At 43.7% G+C, this 15,351-nt stretch overlaps 1 protein-coding gene across 1 annotated transcript in view; it reads left to right on the top strand.

Moving 5' to 3' along the window:
- The window catches only part of LOC147712956 (uncharacterized), a 39,584-nt gene extending 29,615 nt beyond the window's left edge, over positions 1 to 9,969 (top strand). Inside the window, exon 3 of the mRNA XM_086919741.1 lies at positions 9,884 to 9,969. Within this exon, the coding sequence (XP_086775867.1) occupies positions 9,884 to 9,969 (86 nt within the window). The remainder of the gene's footprint in view (positions 1 to 9,883) is intronic.
- The last annotated feature ends 5,382 nt before the right edge of the window (positions 9,970 to 15,351 follow it).

Here is a 15,351-nt window from a genome sequence, read left to right as displayed (position 1 = left end):
ATTTGCTAATTCGCGTTCCGCAAATTCGGGGATTTCACCGCAAATTCGCAAAAAAAATCAGCAAATTCGCAAATTTTCCCGCAAAATCGTGGATTTTTTAGCGATTTGCCCTGGAGTACTTTCTACTGGCTAATCCAGTAAGTGCTCCCTCATTGGGTAAATGTATAATGCTTTTACTACACTGCAGCTGCGTAAAGGGCCAGAAGATGTGTCTCCAGTGACCATGTGTGCCTGTAACAAAGGCACAGGCACACATGGTCACTGGAGACACATCTTCTTGCCCTTTACGCCCTACAGTGTAGTAAAAGCACTATGGGGCAGATTTACAAGCCACTTGCCCCTCTTTCGCGCCGCAGTTGCATCACTTTTGTGACGCAGCGGCAGCACAAAAGATGCGCCATGGTGCTGGGTATTAACAACGTGATGCATCTGAGAGATGCGTCACGTTGTAAAGCCCTGCGCCATCAGGAGGCGTTCTGGCGAGGGGAGGGCATTCCTGCGCAGGAACGCCTCCTAAAAGTGGCTGAGTTAAATCTACAAGATTTCACTCAGTCACTTTTAGGCCAATGCTGCGTCAAAACCCTGCGCCTGCTTGAAGCAGGCGCAAGGCTTGATGCAGCTTTGGGGAGATAGGGCCCCCCAGAGCATTGCTAGAGCTGTGTCGCGCTTGCGACGCAGCTCCAGCAATGCGCTGCTTTTACGGCACAGATGCGTGACGCATCTGTGCCGTTTTTGCCACATGGTGCGCCGCATTGTAAATGCAGCGCACCATGGGTGGAGGAGCTGCGGCGCACAATAACTGGCGCATCCCTGGGGATGGGCCAGTTATTGTAAATCTGCCCCAATACATTTAGCCAACGAGGGAGCACTTACTGATTAGACAGTAGAAAGTACTCCAGTTGAGTAGAGGTATTGCACAAAAAGGTGACATCTTCGTGGACAAACACGCAGGGCGGGATTCATTCTGCCCCCTGTTAGACTCGCTTTTTGTGCCCTTCTGCCCTCTGTTAGACTCATTTTCCCTTGTTTTTGTGCCCTTTTGCCCTCTGTTAGACTGGTCTTTCCGTCGTTTTCTGCCCTTCTGCCCCCTGTTAGACTCGTTTTTTGTGCCCTTCTGCCCTCTGTTAGACTCATCTTTCCCTTGTTTTTCTGCCCTTCTGCCCTCTGTTAGACTCGTTTTTTGTGCCCTTCTGCCCTCTGTTATTCCCTTGTTTTTGTGCCCTTCTGGCCTCTGTTAGACTCGTTTTTTTGTGCCCTTCTGCCCCCTGTTAGACTCGTTTTTGTGCCTTTCTGCCCCTTGTTAGACTCATTTTTTGTGCCCTTCTGCCCTAGTTAGACTCGTTTTTCCCTTGTTTTTCTGCCCGTCTGTCCTCTGTTAGACTGTTTTTTGTGCCCTTCTAACTCTGTTAGACTCGTTTTTCCCTTTTTTTCTGCCCTTCTGCCCTTTGTTAGACTGCTTTTTGTGCCTTTCTGCCCTCTGCATCACCACATCATCACTCAGAGCTACCCCTGCATCACTCAGCACCACCACATTATCGCTCAGCACCACCACATTATCACTCAGCACCACCATAGCGACACTCAGCACCACCACAGCACCACTCAGCGCCACCACTGCATCACTCAGCGCCACCACAGCATCACTCAGCGCCACCACATTATCACTCAGCACCACCACAGCACCAATCAGCACCACCACAGCACCACTCAGCACCAACACAGCATCACTCAGCACCACCACATTCTCACTCAGCACCACCACAGCACCACTCAGCACCACCACAGCATCACTCAGCACCATCCCAGTATGACTCAGCACCACCACAGCACCACTCAGCATCACCACAGCACCACTCAGCACCACCACATCACCACTCAGCGCCACCTCAGCATCAATCTGCGCAACCATTCAACAACAACTGGTTCAAATATGTTCTCTCAATGTTTCAAGCTTCATTACAAATGTCACAAAAAGATGTTAATATTTCACTTCTGTTCTTGGATTTTTGTCACAATAAAATACACTCAACATAATCTTCACAAAAGTTATTTACAAAAGTTTAAGCTATTGCCATTATAAATTACATTTACTTTTATTTAAGTATTAATTATTTAAAAAAAATTAAAAGCCATTGTAATTTGTAATATCAATACATCTAAGTCACGTAAATACAAAACATGTTGCATTACAAATGCTATAGGTGTTAAATTTGCAAAATTTATAACTATTGGCATTGTAAATGACAAATCTATTAGTTTAACTATTTTCAAAACCAACACATAAAAAAATTGTCATTTACAAGATCAATAGCTCAAACTTTCCTAATGCGAGACCTATTGCATTGCAAATGCTTTTTTTATATCTGTCAGTGCTTCCTGTTGAGGTTTAATTTTCGTGACAGGCGCCTCATTGCCTACTTGTAACTATTCTCTGACCCTGCTTCAAGGGACAGAGCAGGGTCAGAGAATAGTTGCAAGTAGGCAACGAGGCGCCAGGAAGCACGTACATGCTTGCAGCAGCAGGTGCACAAGTTGAAGTGCACCTGCTGCTGTAAAAGGTTACAAAAAATTAGCTTCAACTTTTGCACCTGCTGCTGTAACCCTGTAAGTGCTTGGCTGAAAATTCGCCCCCGCTGATTCGCGGATTTTACCGCGATTTCACGAGATTTGCGGATCGCAAAATCGCGGATAATCCACAATTGCCGCGAGCGGAACGAATTTTCAGCCCATGTTTATTCAAAACTATGCAGGACTGAGTCTGTGCACACCTTCAGGATATGTTGACCTTAGTCCTGGCTAGCTCACAATGTACCATCTGGACTTCTAAACCTTACAAGGTACTGGATGGCATGTGCAACCTCAGAATGTGACAACGCCGAATTCCCAAGGAAGTTGTGGTAATAGAGGCAACCCTTTCCTTAAGGCATGCCCACCAAAGGGACCCACAAGAAATACCCACATTGGCATTTCAAACATTTATTGAAGCAATATGATTCTTGTGTAAAATGTGTATGCTACAATGATAAATAGAAGGAAACAAAACAGAGTAATCAGCATTATGAGAATGGTAAAGAAAATAGGCAGCTGACCCATTGTGGTGTTACATTGAATTTATGAATACATATAATGATATCTATCATTCCACTTAGTACTTCCTATCTTAATATGCATAGGATGTGTGGATCTGCTAGAATACCTTGCAATGGTCTACCTTCCCATTTAGCTGAGGGTAAGTGTCATCTGGGTGCCCATTTTTGGTGATGAGCAGGCCACCGTTCTTGTCAGGAAATTACCAGGATTCAGCTGGGCAGGAATTCTGGCACAGGGCGATCTGCACAGTGCCAGCAAAATGTTCCTCTGTCAAAACAACGGATTGATGTTGCTTATATACTAGAACTTCACCCATGTTAACATGCCAGAGTTTCAGTCAGGCCATCATTATTGATTTTATCTTTGCAAAGCTGTCGTCTAGTGGACAACAACAATCATCAACATTTTGCACAGAGAGCTTAGTCCTAGAACAGATTGTTTAAGGCCCTCATAATATGCCTATGAACATGAGTGAATGTAAGCAAATCTATTCTAGAGAATATTATCCCATTTGGGTACAAAAGTAAATGTGCCATAATTAAGAATGATTTCAACTTTAAACATGAAAAAATAAAATGGTGATGTTCACTGCCTAAGGCCTATGTGACCACTACTTGTGTGTTCCTCCAGTCAGGCAGGCAGCAGTCCCAGTGTGAGATAGCCTACCAACAGAAGTGATTTAGGATGACCTTAGAGGTAGGGCTGCTCATTTCCCTGGCCACACCTCTGATGATGGCACCCAAACTCTGCACAGAGAAGGAAGAGTTTGTCCATTTTGGATTTAGCTAGTGAGGGACTCATTGGGGAGAAGACACCATTGTCCCAGTGTCCAAAGTTCAATACCCAGTTGCTCCAATCCTTCAACCTTTGAGGGTGACTACGCAAAAATAGTATACCCCTTTCTGATTGAGACAGAAGCAGTTTGGACTCAGTCAGCTGGAGGTAGAGCTACATCTAAATAGTGAAGTGCTGACAAGATGATGACATGCCTATCTGCCAGTAGAGGGGTTCTGCCATGTTGAAACGGCATCTCCTGGGTCATTTTATTGTAGGTAAAGATGAAGTGTTACAAAAATCAATGAGGAAATATTTAGCATTGGGTTGCTGAATTTCTCCAATCATTATATTGTACATTACATACATCTCGCCCTCAACATCCACTTCCCCATAACATTCCAGATTACATGAAGTTTACTCCTGATGAAAAAAAATTTGCTGTCAGAAGATTCCTGACTCCTTTTGGGAATGAAGGACTCACTCAAGGATTGAAGACTCCTAATTAATTCTGGGATATTGGTAATCAAACTACTCTCCAAGAATCAAGTGGTTGGCCTGCTGTTTGCCTGTTTATGGAATACAAAAAGCAAAGTGACTCCTGATTCCAAGAGTGCACAGTTGATCACAGAGAAATGGATCCCACAAGATACATGGCTGAAGAACTATCTGGTGCTTCGATTGCTTCCTGAGGAGCTAGGGAATGCAAGACTGACAAGAAGAAAATTTGCCAGTCATTCAAGAAAATGGAACCTAGTCCCACTTAAATTACATATCTGGAAGACTGGGCCAAGGTGCTGTGACTCGCCAATCAAGGTCATACCCTAGATGGTCAAGAAAACTAGATTTGTCCTACTATGAACATTTTGTTGAGCAGAAAACAGATACACTGGGGTCTCACATTAAAAGTATCTAGCCCTCTCAAGTCCTGTCCACTGGAACCATTTGACTTCCAAAAAAGTGACTTAGGGTCATATGTTCTAATAGCTTGTCACAAAACACTGGTCGCTATTTGTGATCAGTAAATACATTTTAGAACTGTTTTATGTGATAATAGGTAGATTGTTAAACATCTGAATCACAGTGGGGTAGAATCTGACCTACCTCATTGATATTAATAAGGTAGGTTGCAATTTGTGACCTGTTTTGTGTTTTAAAAAAATTATGAACGTTTTGAAAACATTTTTTAAGAGCCAGCAGTGGTTCCAAGGGCCATTTTCAAACTCCTAATTTTTGTTTTTGCCCTTTGGTCATCCCTTCCTGTTCGAAAATGGGTTATCACTACCTTTCAGTTATTGGTAAAATAGTAATGTTCTGCAAAGCGAGTTCAGTTGTAAATCATTAACTCATACCAAATGTAATCAGAATTTGGAAGGCACTCCCTAAACTCTTGTCTTCCAAACAGGTTTGTTATGGTTTCCTACACCCATTTAGCCATTCAGTAACCTCTCATTAAATAATGTGATGGGTTTAGTACATTTGAAAAACACATTCACTCATTGCACACCCTACAATTTATTGAATTGTAGGATTTGCATCCAGTAAATGCATTTGTATATCTGGCCCTCAATCTGCAAGTAAAACGTAGGACCTGGATAATTAAGCAAATTCATCTGACCAGTGGAGCACCATACAAAAAGAACAATTGGTGGACGAAAAACAGAATAATGTCATACATTCACAACAGTACAGAGATCTGGGCCTAAATCCATCATTTTTTTTCCACCCAATGCCATTCCAGATTGAACCCAGCCATATGCAAGTCAGTCTTGACCCTGTGTCCAATGGGAACAGCCCAGCCCGAACTGCCAGGCCAGAGCCTCCCTGGACTGGAAACAAGCATCCTAGGACCGGTTTGGGGGTTTCACCCCTAATCAGCCAGCATAGCTTGACTCATGCCCAGATTTGGGTAATTTGCTCTCTTTGCCACTGGATTCAAGTTAGCCTGATGGATGATGGTTGTTACCCCGAAACCGGTCCCAGGATGCATGTTTCCCATTCACGGAAGACCTGGCTTGGCAGTTCAGGCTTGACTTTTCCCATGAGGTACAGTGTCAAGACTGACTTGCATATAGCTGGGTCTGACCAGAGGTGGAGAAGTGTAAAAAAAGATGATGGATTCTACCCAGATCTGTGACTGGCTGTGAGTATCTGAAATGTCTAATCAATGCATCCATCACCTTGTGTTTCCTTTGTTCACACTAAGTTGGAAGGGTAGACCAAGACATGGGTCCCATGTTCACTTTGCCACTGGATTCAAGCTAGCCAAGCTGATGAGGGATGTTACCCCAAATCGGTCCCAGCATGCTTGTTTCTGGTTCAGGGAAGACCTGACTTCGCATTTTGGGCTGGACTGTTCCCATGAGGCACTGGGTCAAAACTGATGTGCATATAGCTAGGTCTGAACTGAAGTGCGAAGTGAGCTAAAGAACGATGATGGATTCACCCCAGATCTGTGAATGGGAGTGAGTGTCTGAAAGGTTTTCACACTCTATCCATCATCTCCTTGTGTTTGCTTTGTTCGCCTTAAGTTAGCAGGGTATGCCCATACATGCGTCCCTTGCTCACTTTGCCATTGGATTCAACCTAGCCTGGCTGATGAGAGATGTTACCCCAAACCCAGTCCTAGGATGCTTGTTTCAAGTTCAGGGAAGGCCTGGCTTAGCAATTCGGGCTGGACTGAACCCATGAGGCACAAGGCCAAGGCTAATTTGCATATAGATGAGCCTGAACTGCGGTTGTGATGTGAGCTAAAGAACAATGATGGATTTAACCCTGATCTGTGACTGCGGATGAGAGTCTGAAAAGTTTCAGTGCTCCGTCCATCATCTCCTTGTGTTTCCAGTGAAGCACTGTAGACAGCCACACATCAGGCATTGTCCAGCTGGAAACTTTAGGTTCCGAAATCAGCAGCTTCAGTGCAAATTCAATGAAAATGATTCCAATAACATATGTGGACCTTTAAGTCCTAAGGCAAACACTTTTACTGGGATGACCCCTTGTTGTTTCAGGCCTCCACTCTACTTAGGTTGATCTGACAGCATGCCTTGACCCACGTTAACTGCAAGCGTTTGTTTGTCAAAGGTGCTCTTCTTCTTGTAGTTGTTTTTATCTTACAATTGTATAGCATTTGACTCTTATCCAGTTTGATGATCTTGGTGTATTTTTGCTCACTAAGTCATTATCTATATTTCTAAATTGGTTTCAGAACTTTATTGGGTTGCTTTCTTGACTTCCGAGTTGGTGATACTACTTGAACTTACCACTCACTTCTGAGGCACTGCCTGGTGCTTTTGCCATAACAAACAAAGACAGAGCACAAATTGTCTCAGACCTGTGATCTGACCAAACCTGGTTGTGTTATGTTCGTCATATCAGTCAAATATAATGAACCAATTTTTTACAATTTGCATCATCTGATACGTACGTGAGTTAAGGTTAATGCTTTTGATATTTTTAATGTTTCTAAGGTGACACATATCAGTGATTAAAATGCAGAATGTATAATGAAAGTGAAAAATGTCCATGCACTCTGACTTTTTGTAAAGTCTAATAACGATTGATTTACAATTCTCTTGGATTATCGTACCTTGATTTTAACATATTATGATCCTGAGACTTCTGTACTCATAAGGTCCTCTGACATGACATGACAAACTACAGGTAAAGTGAGCCAAATTAGGAACAGATTTAATTTAGATGTTCTTGTCCATTTTAAAAACAATGATTTAAAATAAAACACGATGCACTCAGTGATCCTTAGTTCAAGCCAAATGAAGAAAAAGGTTAAAGGGATTCAGACTTAACTGATGGAAGACATTTTGTAGTGACCTCTTCTTGAATCTCTGTTTGGAATATGTTGTACCAGGGGTGCTTTTTCAACTCTATGGTACAGCGGTAACCCTAGTGTGCAATAGAGGTTTTGATCTGCTTTAGAGTCTAGATTCAGATCAACCAGGAATTACCTGGTATCTGACAGCGCTTATAGCTCTGTCACTTCTGAAACACAAGGCTGCCCCTTATTTACAAGAATGTGGTGCAGCCTTGTTTCCCACTGCGATGGCCCTAAGTTTAACAACCTAGCGCCAATGCCGGCACCCTTGCAGCAGAGTGCAAGGCCGACTGTGTGCAGGGGAGGATTGGTTATGTGTAGGAATGTGTCCCTTCCTGCACATAAACAATCCTAAAGGGCCATTTTGCAACTTTCATGTGTGCTGCTTCGTACAGCACACATGAAATTACAAAATGGCAGTTTTTTAAAAAGGTTTGTTTATGTACAGGAAGGGACACCTTCCTATACATAAACAAATCATGGCATTTTCCGTTTTCCATTTGTGCTAAACAAGGCAGCACAGATTGAAAAAGAAAAAAAAAGAGGAGAAATAATCCATTTCTCCTCGTTTTGCCAACTTAAGACCAGGATTTTCCTTGTCTTAATTTGGTGCTGCTTCCTATGTACGCCACCCTTGTACATAGGGGGCAGCGTCAAATACAATGGGTGTTGCGGTGGAAAACCCACTGCAACACCCTCTGCACACCCCTTTCATGCTAAACATCCTGTGAAAGGGTGCCTTATGTACAAGGAAGAATTAAGCCACTTAAAGTGGCTTAACACTACCTTGTCCATAATGCACAGCACCTACCGCCCACACAACGTCTGTAAAAGTGATGTTGTGGTGGCAAAAGGGCTTGTACATATACTCCTCAGTTTTGTTTAATGGGTCGGTAGTGCTGATTCATTATTTGGAGTTTCATGAGACAGGAAGTCAAATTTACATGGGACTAGCCACTCACACGACCAATCAATCAATCAATCAATCAATAATTTGTATAGCGCACTGCTCACCCGGGAGGGTTTCAAGGCGCTGGGGGGGGGGGGGGGTTCGATACTGCTCGAAGAGCCAGGTCTTGAGTTCTTGAGTTGCTTCCTGAAGGAGAGATGATCCTGTGTCTGCCATAGGTAGATGGGGAGGGAGTTCCATTTCTTGACCACCAGGTAGGAGAAGGACCTTCCTCCAACGGTGGCTCTGCGAATGCGTGGTACGGCGGCGAGGGCGAGGCTGGCGGATCGGAGCTGGCGGGTAGGTGTGTAGAAAGTGAGACAGTCGTTGAGGTACTTCGGGCCCATGTCGTGGAGAGCCTTGTGTGCGTGGGTGAGGAGTCTGAACGTGATCCTCTTGTTGACGGGGAGCCAGTTCAGGTCTCTCAGGTGGGTCGAGATGTGGCTGCGGCGTGGGACGTCCAGGATGAGTCGTGCGGAGGCGTTCTGTATGCGCTGGAGTCTTTTCTGTAGTTTGACAGTGGTTTCCCCGTAGAGGGCATTCCCGTAGTCCAGTCGGCTTGTGAAGAGTGCCTGGGTGACTTTCTTCCTGGTTTCAGTGGGGGTCCATTGGAAGATCTTCCGGAGCATGCACAGGGTGTTGAAGCAAAATTACGAAACGACGTTGACTTGTCTGGTCATAGAGAGGGAGGAGTCCAGGATGAAGCCTAGGTTACGTGCGTGGTCCGTTGGCTTGGGGGTGGTGCCCCCGGTGGAGACTCTGCTTGCCATGGAATTCCCAATATTGACCTACTCCTGGTAGAAGAAGCCAGCTATCTATCAGCCACAAGCTGGATGTGAAGGATGGGCATTCAGTACTTCCAAGCAATAGGACCAGTTTACGACCTGGTGATAGACAGCTCATTATGTAATAACGACCGCTGTGTTCCATTGATAGCTGATACGTTTGAACTACTAATTTTAGTCTTTTGTTGATGCAATTGGTATCCGTTCCTCATGCTATCAGCCCACAACCCCAAACATGACCCATTACCTGGATGGATGTATTACCTCCACACCACATTTTCCTTTACTCCAATTAATACTATTTGAGTAATAAATGTGTATTTGTTGGTCTCAAGCTCATCACGCTTCTCAATTGACATTACTTTTGACAATATTTTGTGTGATCAATTGTTTAAAAGAGAAATGAACATCCAATTTAGTTTTTAATTTGTTTTCTTTCTGTTTTCCTAATAGATGGTGCTTACCCAACAGATAGACTGCTTGGAAAACCTATCCATTGTCACAGAATTCCAACTCCTCGGATTTCAAGTTCTTCCTGAGCTACAGACGTTAATTTTCTTAATATTCTTAATACTGTACACACTGACTGTTTCTGGAAATGTCATGATTGTGCTTATTGTATATACCAACAACCGCCTTCACTCGCCCATGTATTTCTTCCTTGGTAATTTATCTTTCCTGGAAATATGGTACACAACTAATTTTATGCCCACCTTGCTTGGTAGTTTGTTGATCGAGGGCAGCGCACTTTCCTTCCGCACCTGCATCACACAATGTTGCATATTTGGATGGCTGGTATCCACAGAATGTTTCCTGTTAACAATAATGGCTTATGACAGATATGTGGCGATATGTAATCCTTTTCATTACCACACTGTCATGAGCCAATGGCTTTGTATTCAACTGGTTGTAAGTGCTTGGATGGCTGGATTAATCAACACTTCTGTCACCGGATTTCTACTAGGTGGCTTAAAATTCATTGGAAAATATAAAGTTGAGCACTTCTTCTGTGATTTGACATCCCTCTTGAAAGCTACCTGCTCAGACACCACTTTGGTTGAAATGGAAATTTTTATCATGTCCATAATTGTACTCTCTATTCCACTTACATTAATCATTGTCTCCTATGCTTACATCATTTTTGCCATCCTGAAAATCCCATCAGTGACTGGGAGACAAAAAGCATTCTCCACCTGCAGTTCTCATCTATCAGTCGTTATCACCTACTTTTTGACTCTGACGGTTATATACATGGTACCAACACGAGGCCACTCCTTCAATCTCAACAAAGCCTTATCCCTGCTCTACACTGTGGTAACTCCAATGGCTAATCCCATTATATATACTTTCAGGAATAAAGAGATGAAAGAAGCATTGAGAAAAGCAATACCTTTTAAGATGTTCTAATCAAAGAAACTACATGCAAAATGTTAGCATTACTCACTATATCAAGACGTCAATAATGTAGCTGTTAAAGATATGTCTTCACTTTGCTGAATGTGAGAAGAGAATGGGATATATTGAGCTTCTTTTCCTCTTACGGCCCTAATATGAGTCGGGGAGATTGGTTTCATCATAGCATACCAGGTGCTGCTGAAGGCATCCACCATTTCTGCATGGAAACTGGACAGTACTTGAGACAAAACATTTGAGAAAGGGTTAGGGGCCAAATCACAAAGAAGTGAAAATGTGCATGCATATATTTACAACTGTGTTTGAACACACTTTTACACTTTGTTTGCAGGGCGCCAAAAGTCCGAGTAGTACTCCTAGAAAGCTGCACTCTTCAGTCTTAGTTCTGTAATTATCAAGTTAATTATTTGTAGAGCTGCCATTCAACCACCGCATATTCAAATAGGGCCTGATTTAGTGTTTAGGAGAAAGGGTATTCCATCACGAACGTAATGGGTATCCCGTCCCCCTTATTAGAAGAATATTATATCCCATGGCACCAGTAATTAAGAAGATGGGAAAGCTGTCACAGTTATGATGGAGTATTTGTCCACTAACTCTAAACATCCCGCAGTGTACCGTGCACTCCATAAATTCAATCTTTTCTTCTGCAAATCGAAAACATGGTTTCTCATAGAGTTACCCCTTCCCCTGAATTCTCTCAGATTTTTAAGATTGTGAGAGATCTGGTTGTTGGTTGACCGGGGTGAGAGCTATAGTCAACCAACAGCCAAAATCCCTTGAAGGGAGAGCAACAAAAAATCCCTAGATTTACTAGTGCTCAAACCTGCAAAGCTTAGCACAGACAGCAATCAGGCTTAACTTAGATGAAATGTATAGAGTATTTATGTAGAATACGAACAGCAACAAAAGGGAACACACAACACAAGCAAAACCCAAACCAATTTTGAAAAATAAATCATTTGAAACCTAAAGGACAAAAATTCAATTGGTAGAACTGGAGTTCTGAAGTTTTACATTTTTAAGTGGAATCTTGCCCCTAAAAGATCAATGAGGCAACTGCTGACATTTGATTGTGGGATAACGTGTCAATTTCGAAAGTTAAGGCCGACCAAGATAGAACATGCTTTGGATACAAGAAGTGGATTGTGACCAGACAGCGCTTACCTTTGAACTTAAACATTTATGAAAAATTTCTGAGAAGAATGAAGTTCAGCAGGGCATGGCTACAGGAGTGTCCAAGGATGGAACGTCATAGTTGGATGCCCTTTGAGCACAGACATGGTGAATATTTTTTCCTTCAGACTTAGTTGCCGAAATGTAAGCCAAAAGTCTCCAATAAAATGAAGCAGAGGGATGCAGCCAAAGACAGCTTCACAAGGTTAAATACTCCTTTGGCAAAGGACCACTGAAACAGAAATGCTGCTGGAGAGAAGAATGTAGTGGGATGAAGTCTTGAAATCCATCCAACCTGTGATGAACATCAGGTGGGTAGGCAAGCAGGTCGGTCCTGGTCTTCTCCTGTTTCTCGGAGCACCTTTTAGCCAAACTTCTTCAATGTTCTTAGTTTTGGAAATTGACTATCTGGGCACATTTAGCACCACAACCAAGTGTCCAAGAGTGGATGGAGATCTCTTTGGGTTTCAAGACTCACTAATGCTGAGTCCAAGTGCAGGTTCAAGATGGTGGGAGCATGTTATGTCCTTTGTCTCCGAACAGGAAGTCAGCAAACAAGCCCTTAGAATCACATCTGGCAAACCTGGGTGCAGGTGAAGAGGCAGGGCTCAACAACAGAGATGGCCTCTGAGAGTTCAGGGAAGCTCCAGGCAGCAAAGCAGTCCTTATAGGTTCTGAAAGGAGACTTGTAGAATGCACATCAGGTTACAGCAGCAGGAAGTCCTTCAATTATTTTTACGTAAGTCCAGTAGTGAACTGAAGAGTGGGTCTAAAGGTCCTATTCTAATGTCCAGGCACCCTTCTTCTGCAAGGTGTGAGAACGTTTTGGAAAGGGTATTTGAAGTGCATGAAATTTCCTGACTCCCATGCCCTGGCTCCGAGTTGGCTACAGTAACAATACAGGGCAGTTAGGCCCTTTGTGAGAAGACAGGACACAGCTCATTGAGGTGCAAGTGTGGCTGTGCTCAGCTCCACTCCCTATCCTGCCAGCTGATGGCCCATTGAGGCTCAGCTGATCACAGTATTGTTAGAAGGTCTGGGGGGAATTCACAACGTCAAACTGTCAGCTACATACAGTCATTTGAAACAAGACAGGCTGCAGGCACAAAGGGCCAAGTGAAGGGAAAATGCTAACCTTCTAAAAAGTGGCATTTTCAAAACTGTGATCAAAAATCTGACTTGGATTACCATTACAGTTCCAAAGGTACTAAACATGACATATGTATATCATCTTAATTAGTAATTAGAGCATATTAAATGTCATAAGGAATCACAATGTTATCCTAAGGGAGGAGTAGGACTCACCATAGTGAAAAATGAATTAAAGAGCTGTTCACCACCAGAACATGTAAAACTTAAAAATGCCTTTCCAATCTTTTAATTGCACAGCCCTCTGCCCTATGGACCATCTAGGATCTACCTTAGGGGTGACATATATGTGATAAAACCGGGAGTTTCAGGCTTGGCAACAAGGTTTACATGCCTAGTTGATATGGCACGATGACACTGCATTTAGGCTGCAATGGCAGGCCTGGGACAGGTTTTAGAGTACTGTCTGACTGCTTCCAGAAGCCACTTTGGAAGCTGGGGGGCACGCGAGAAGGAATGGAAGGATTGCGAACTGAGACCCCTCCTCTTGCGGACTGTTGTAAATGGAATTAAGTAGGTAGCAGGACACGTCTTCAAGTTACCAAGATATATTTATTAAGTTAGATAGAAGATAAGACAACAGAGCAGTAAAACCCCACAGCTGACCAGACCAACTGCCAGGGCTGGAATCCCTAACACCACAGATAGAACACACAAAGGTACTCTGGGAGATAGAGAAGGTAGGAACACTAACAAAGGACTACAGACACCAGGTAGACATAAAGATGTAAGTATAAATATACAACACAGACCTTTTGACAAAAATGAGTAAAGACCCGTTTGAGTTGTGAGTCTGCCTGGACGAGTGACTGGTGCCCCAGTGTTCTGTGCACCGGGTCCATGTTTGCCAACAACTAGAGAGGACATTTTTGTTTCACTTGTGAGCAAGGAGCCTTTGAGCCTTCGAGTGCACCTCGTTTTTGTTCACATTTAAAGTTAATCGGCTCAGTTCAGTTAGCAGTGCGCTGACTTCCAGGATAGCCAATACCTTTTTTTTTCCTTTGACTCTGCATGGAGCTTGGCTCCCCTGCTGGGATTATCCATTAGTGGCTTCTCTTTTCTCTTTTTACCGGGAGCTAGTCTTCACCGCTGAGAGAACCATTTTAGGCATTAGGCTGGTGCCGTTTGCCTTTTATTCACCTTCGTGTGAGCGTGGAGGAATTCTGTTACTCTTTACGCCTGGATCGGGCCTTTAATAACTGTTAACCTGTTCCTCATGCTAACAAACGGTTAACTGGATTTTGTGGGCTGTTTTAACTTCTTTTTGATAGCAACCTTTGGCAGTGTTCTAGAGATGCAGACGGGGCCACAAACTGATTAGTAAAACTACAAGTTTATTACTACACCTACAGAAAGCTCAGCAGCATTACTGGCATCTGACAGTAGCGGGAGCTGGACTACACGCCCCAGGCTCCTTTGCAGGTCCCCACAGGTCACCACAGCGGACTTGTCATGCCAGGAGGTGCCTATTTATCTGGAGGAATTCTACCGCAGTGAAGCCCAGGCAAAAGGTGGGACCGTCCACTCCCAGAGGTTGTTGGGCAGGGCCCACTCCCGTTCATCTGCGTCCAGCAAAGGTACTGTTTAACCCCTACTTTCCCTGCTTGTTAATAAGTTGAATAGAAAGGGATCGAGAGAGAAGCCTGGAGGGAGGTTCGGGGCGACTCTGGACTCTTTCTTAGTTAGGGCAGTAAGCTTTCTTTCGCATGAGATAGAGCTGACCGAAAGACGTCTCTCTCTGGACCCTACAATTGGGCGTGTCCCCATCTCCTGAGACCAATATTTTACCACTTACTACGTTGTCAGCTCCTATAATCCCAACAGCTCTCTTACCAGACAAAAATGGCCTCTCGCCCCCAAATCAGATCACAGAGTGCACCACAGGAAGGGGTTCAGACTTCATATCTCTGAATGTTTCCCAACTGGATTCCTCCTCACTGTTGCCACCTGCCAAAAAAACCAGAGCAGGCTGGCTATTAAAGGTGCAATATTCACAAACAACAAAAAACACTTGTGCTCTTAAACCCAAATCTGTCCAAATAAGGGTGCACTCCACAAACCCTAGAGTGATAGCACCAACGGAGCCAGTAAATATCTCATCCGATCAGGTACTGCAACCGATCCCCATCAGGCTAGAGATGGGGTTGGAGATTATAGCAAAACTGAATGAAATAATGGCTCTG

Source organism: Lissotriton vulgaris, chromosome 5 (assembly GCF_964263255.1).
Source record: "Lissotriton vulgaris chromosome 5, aLisVul1.2, whole genome shotgun sequence".
NCBI classification, from domain to species: Eukaryota; Metazoa; Chordata; class Amphibia; order Caudata; family Salamandridae; genus Lissotriton; species Lissotriton vulgaris.
The sequence above is the reverse complement of the archived record's forward strand: the minus strand, read 5'-3'. Positions and strand labels throughout refer to the sequence as shown.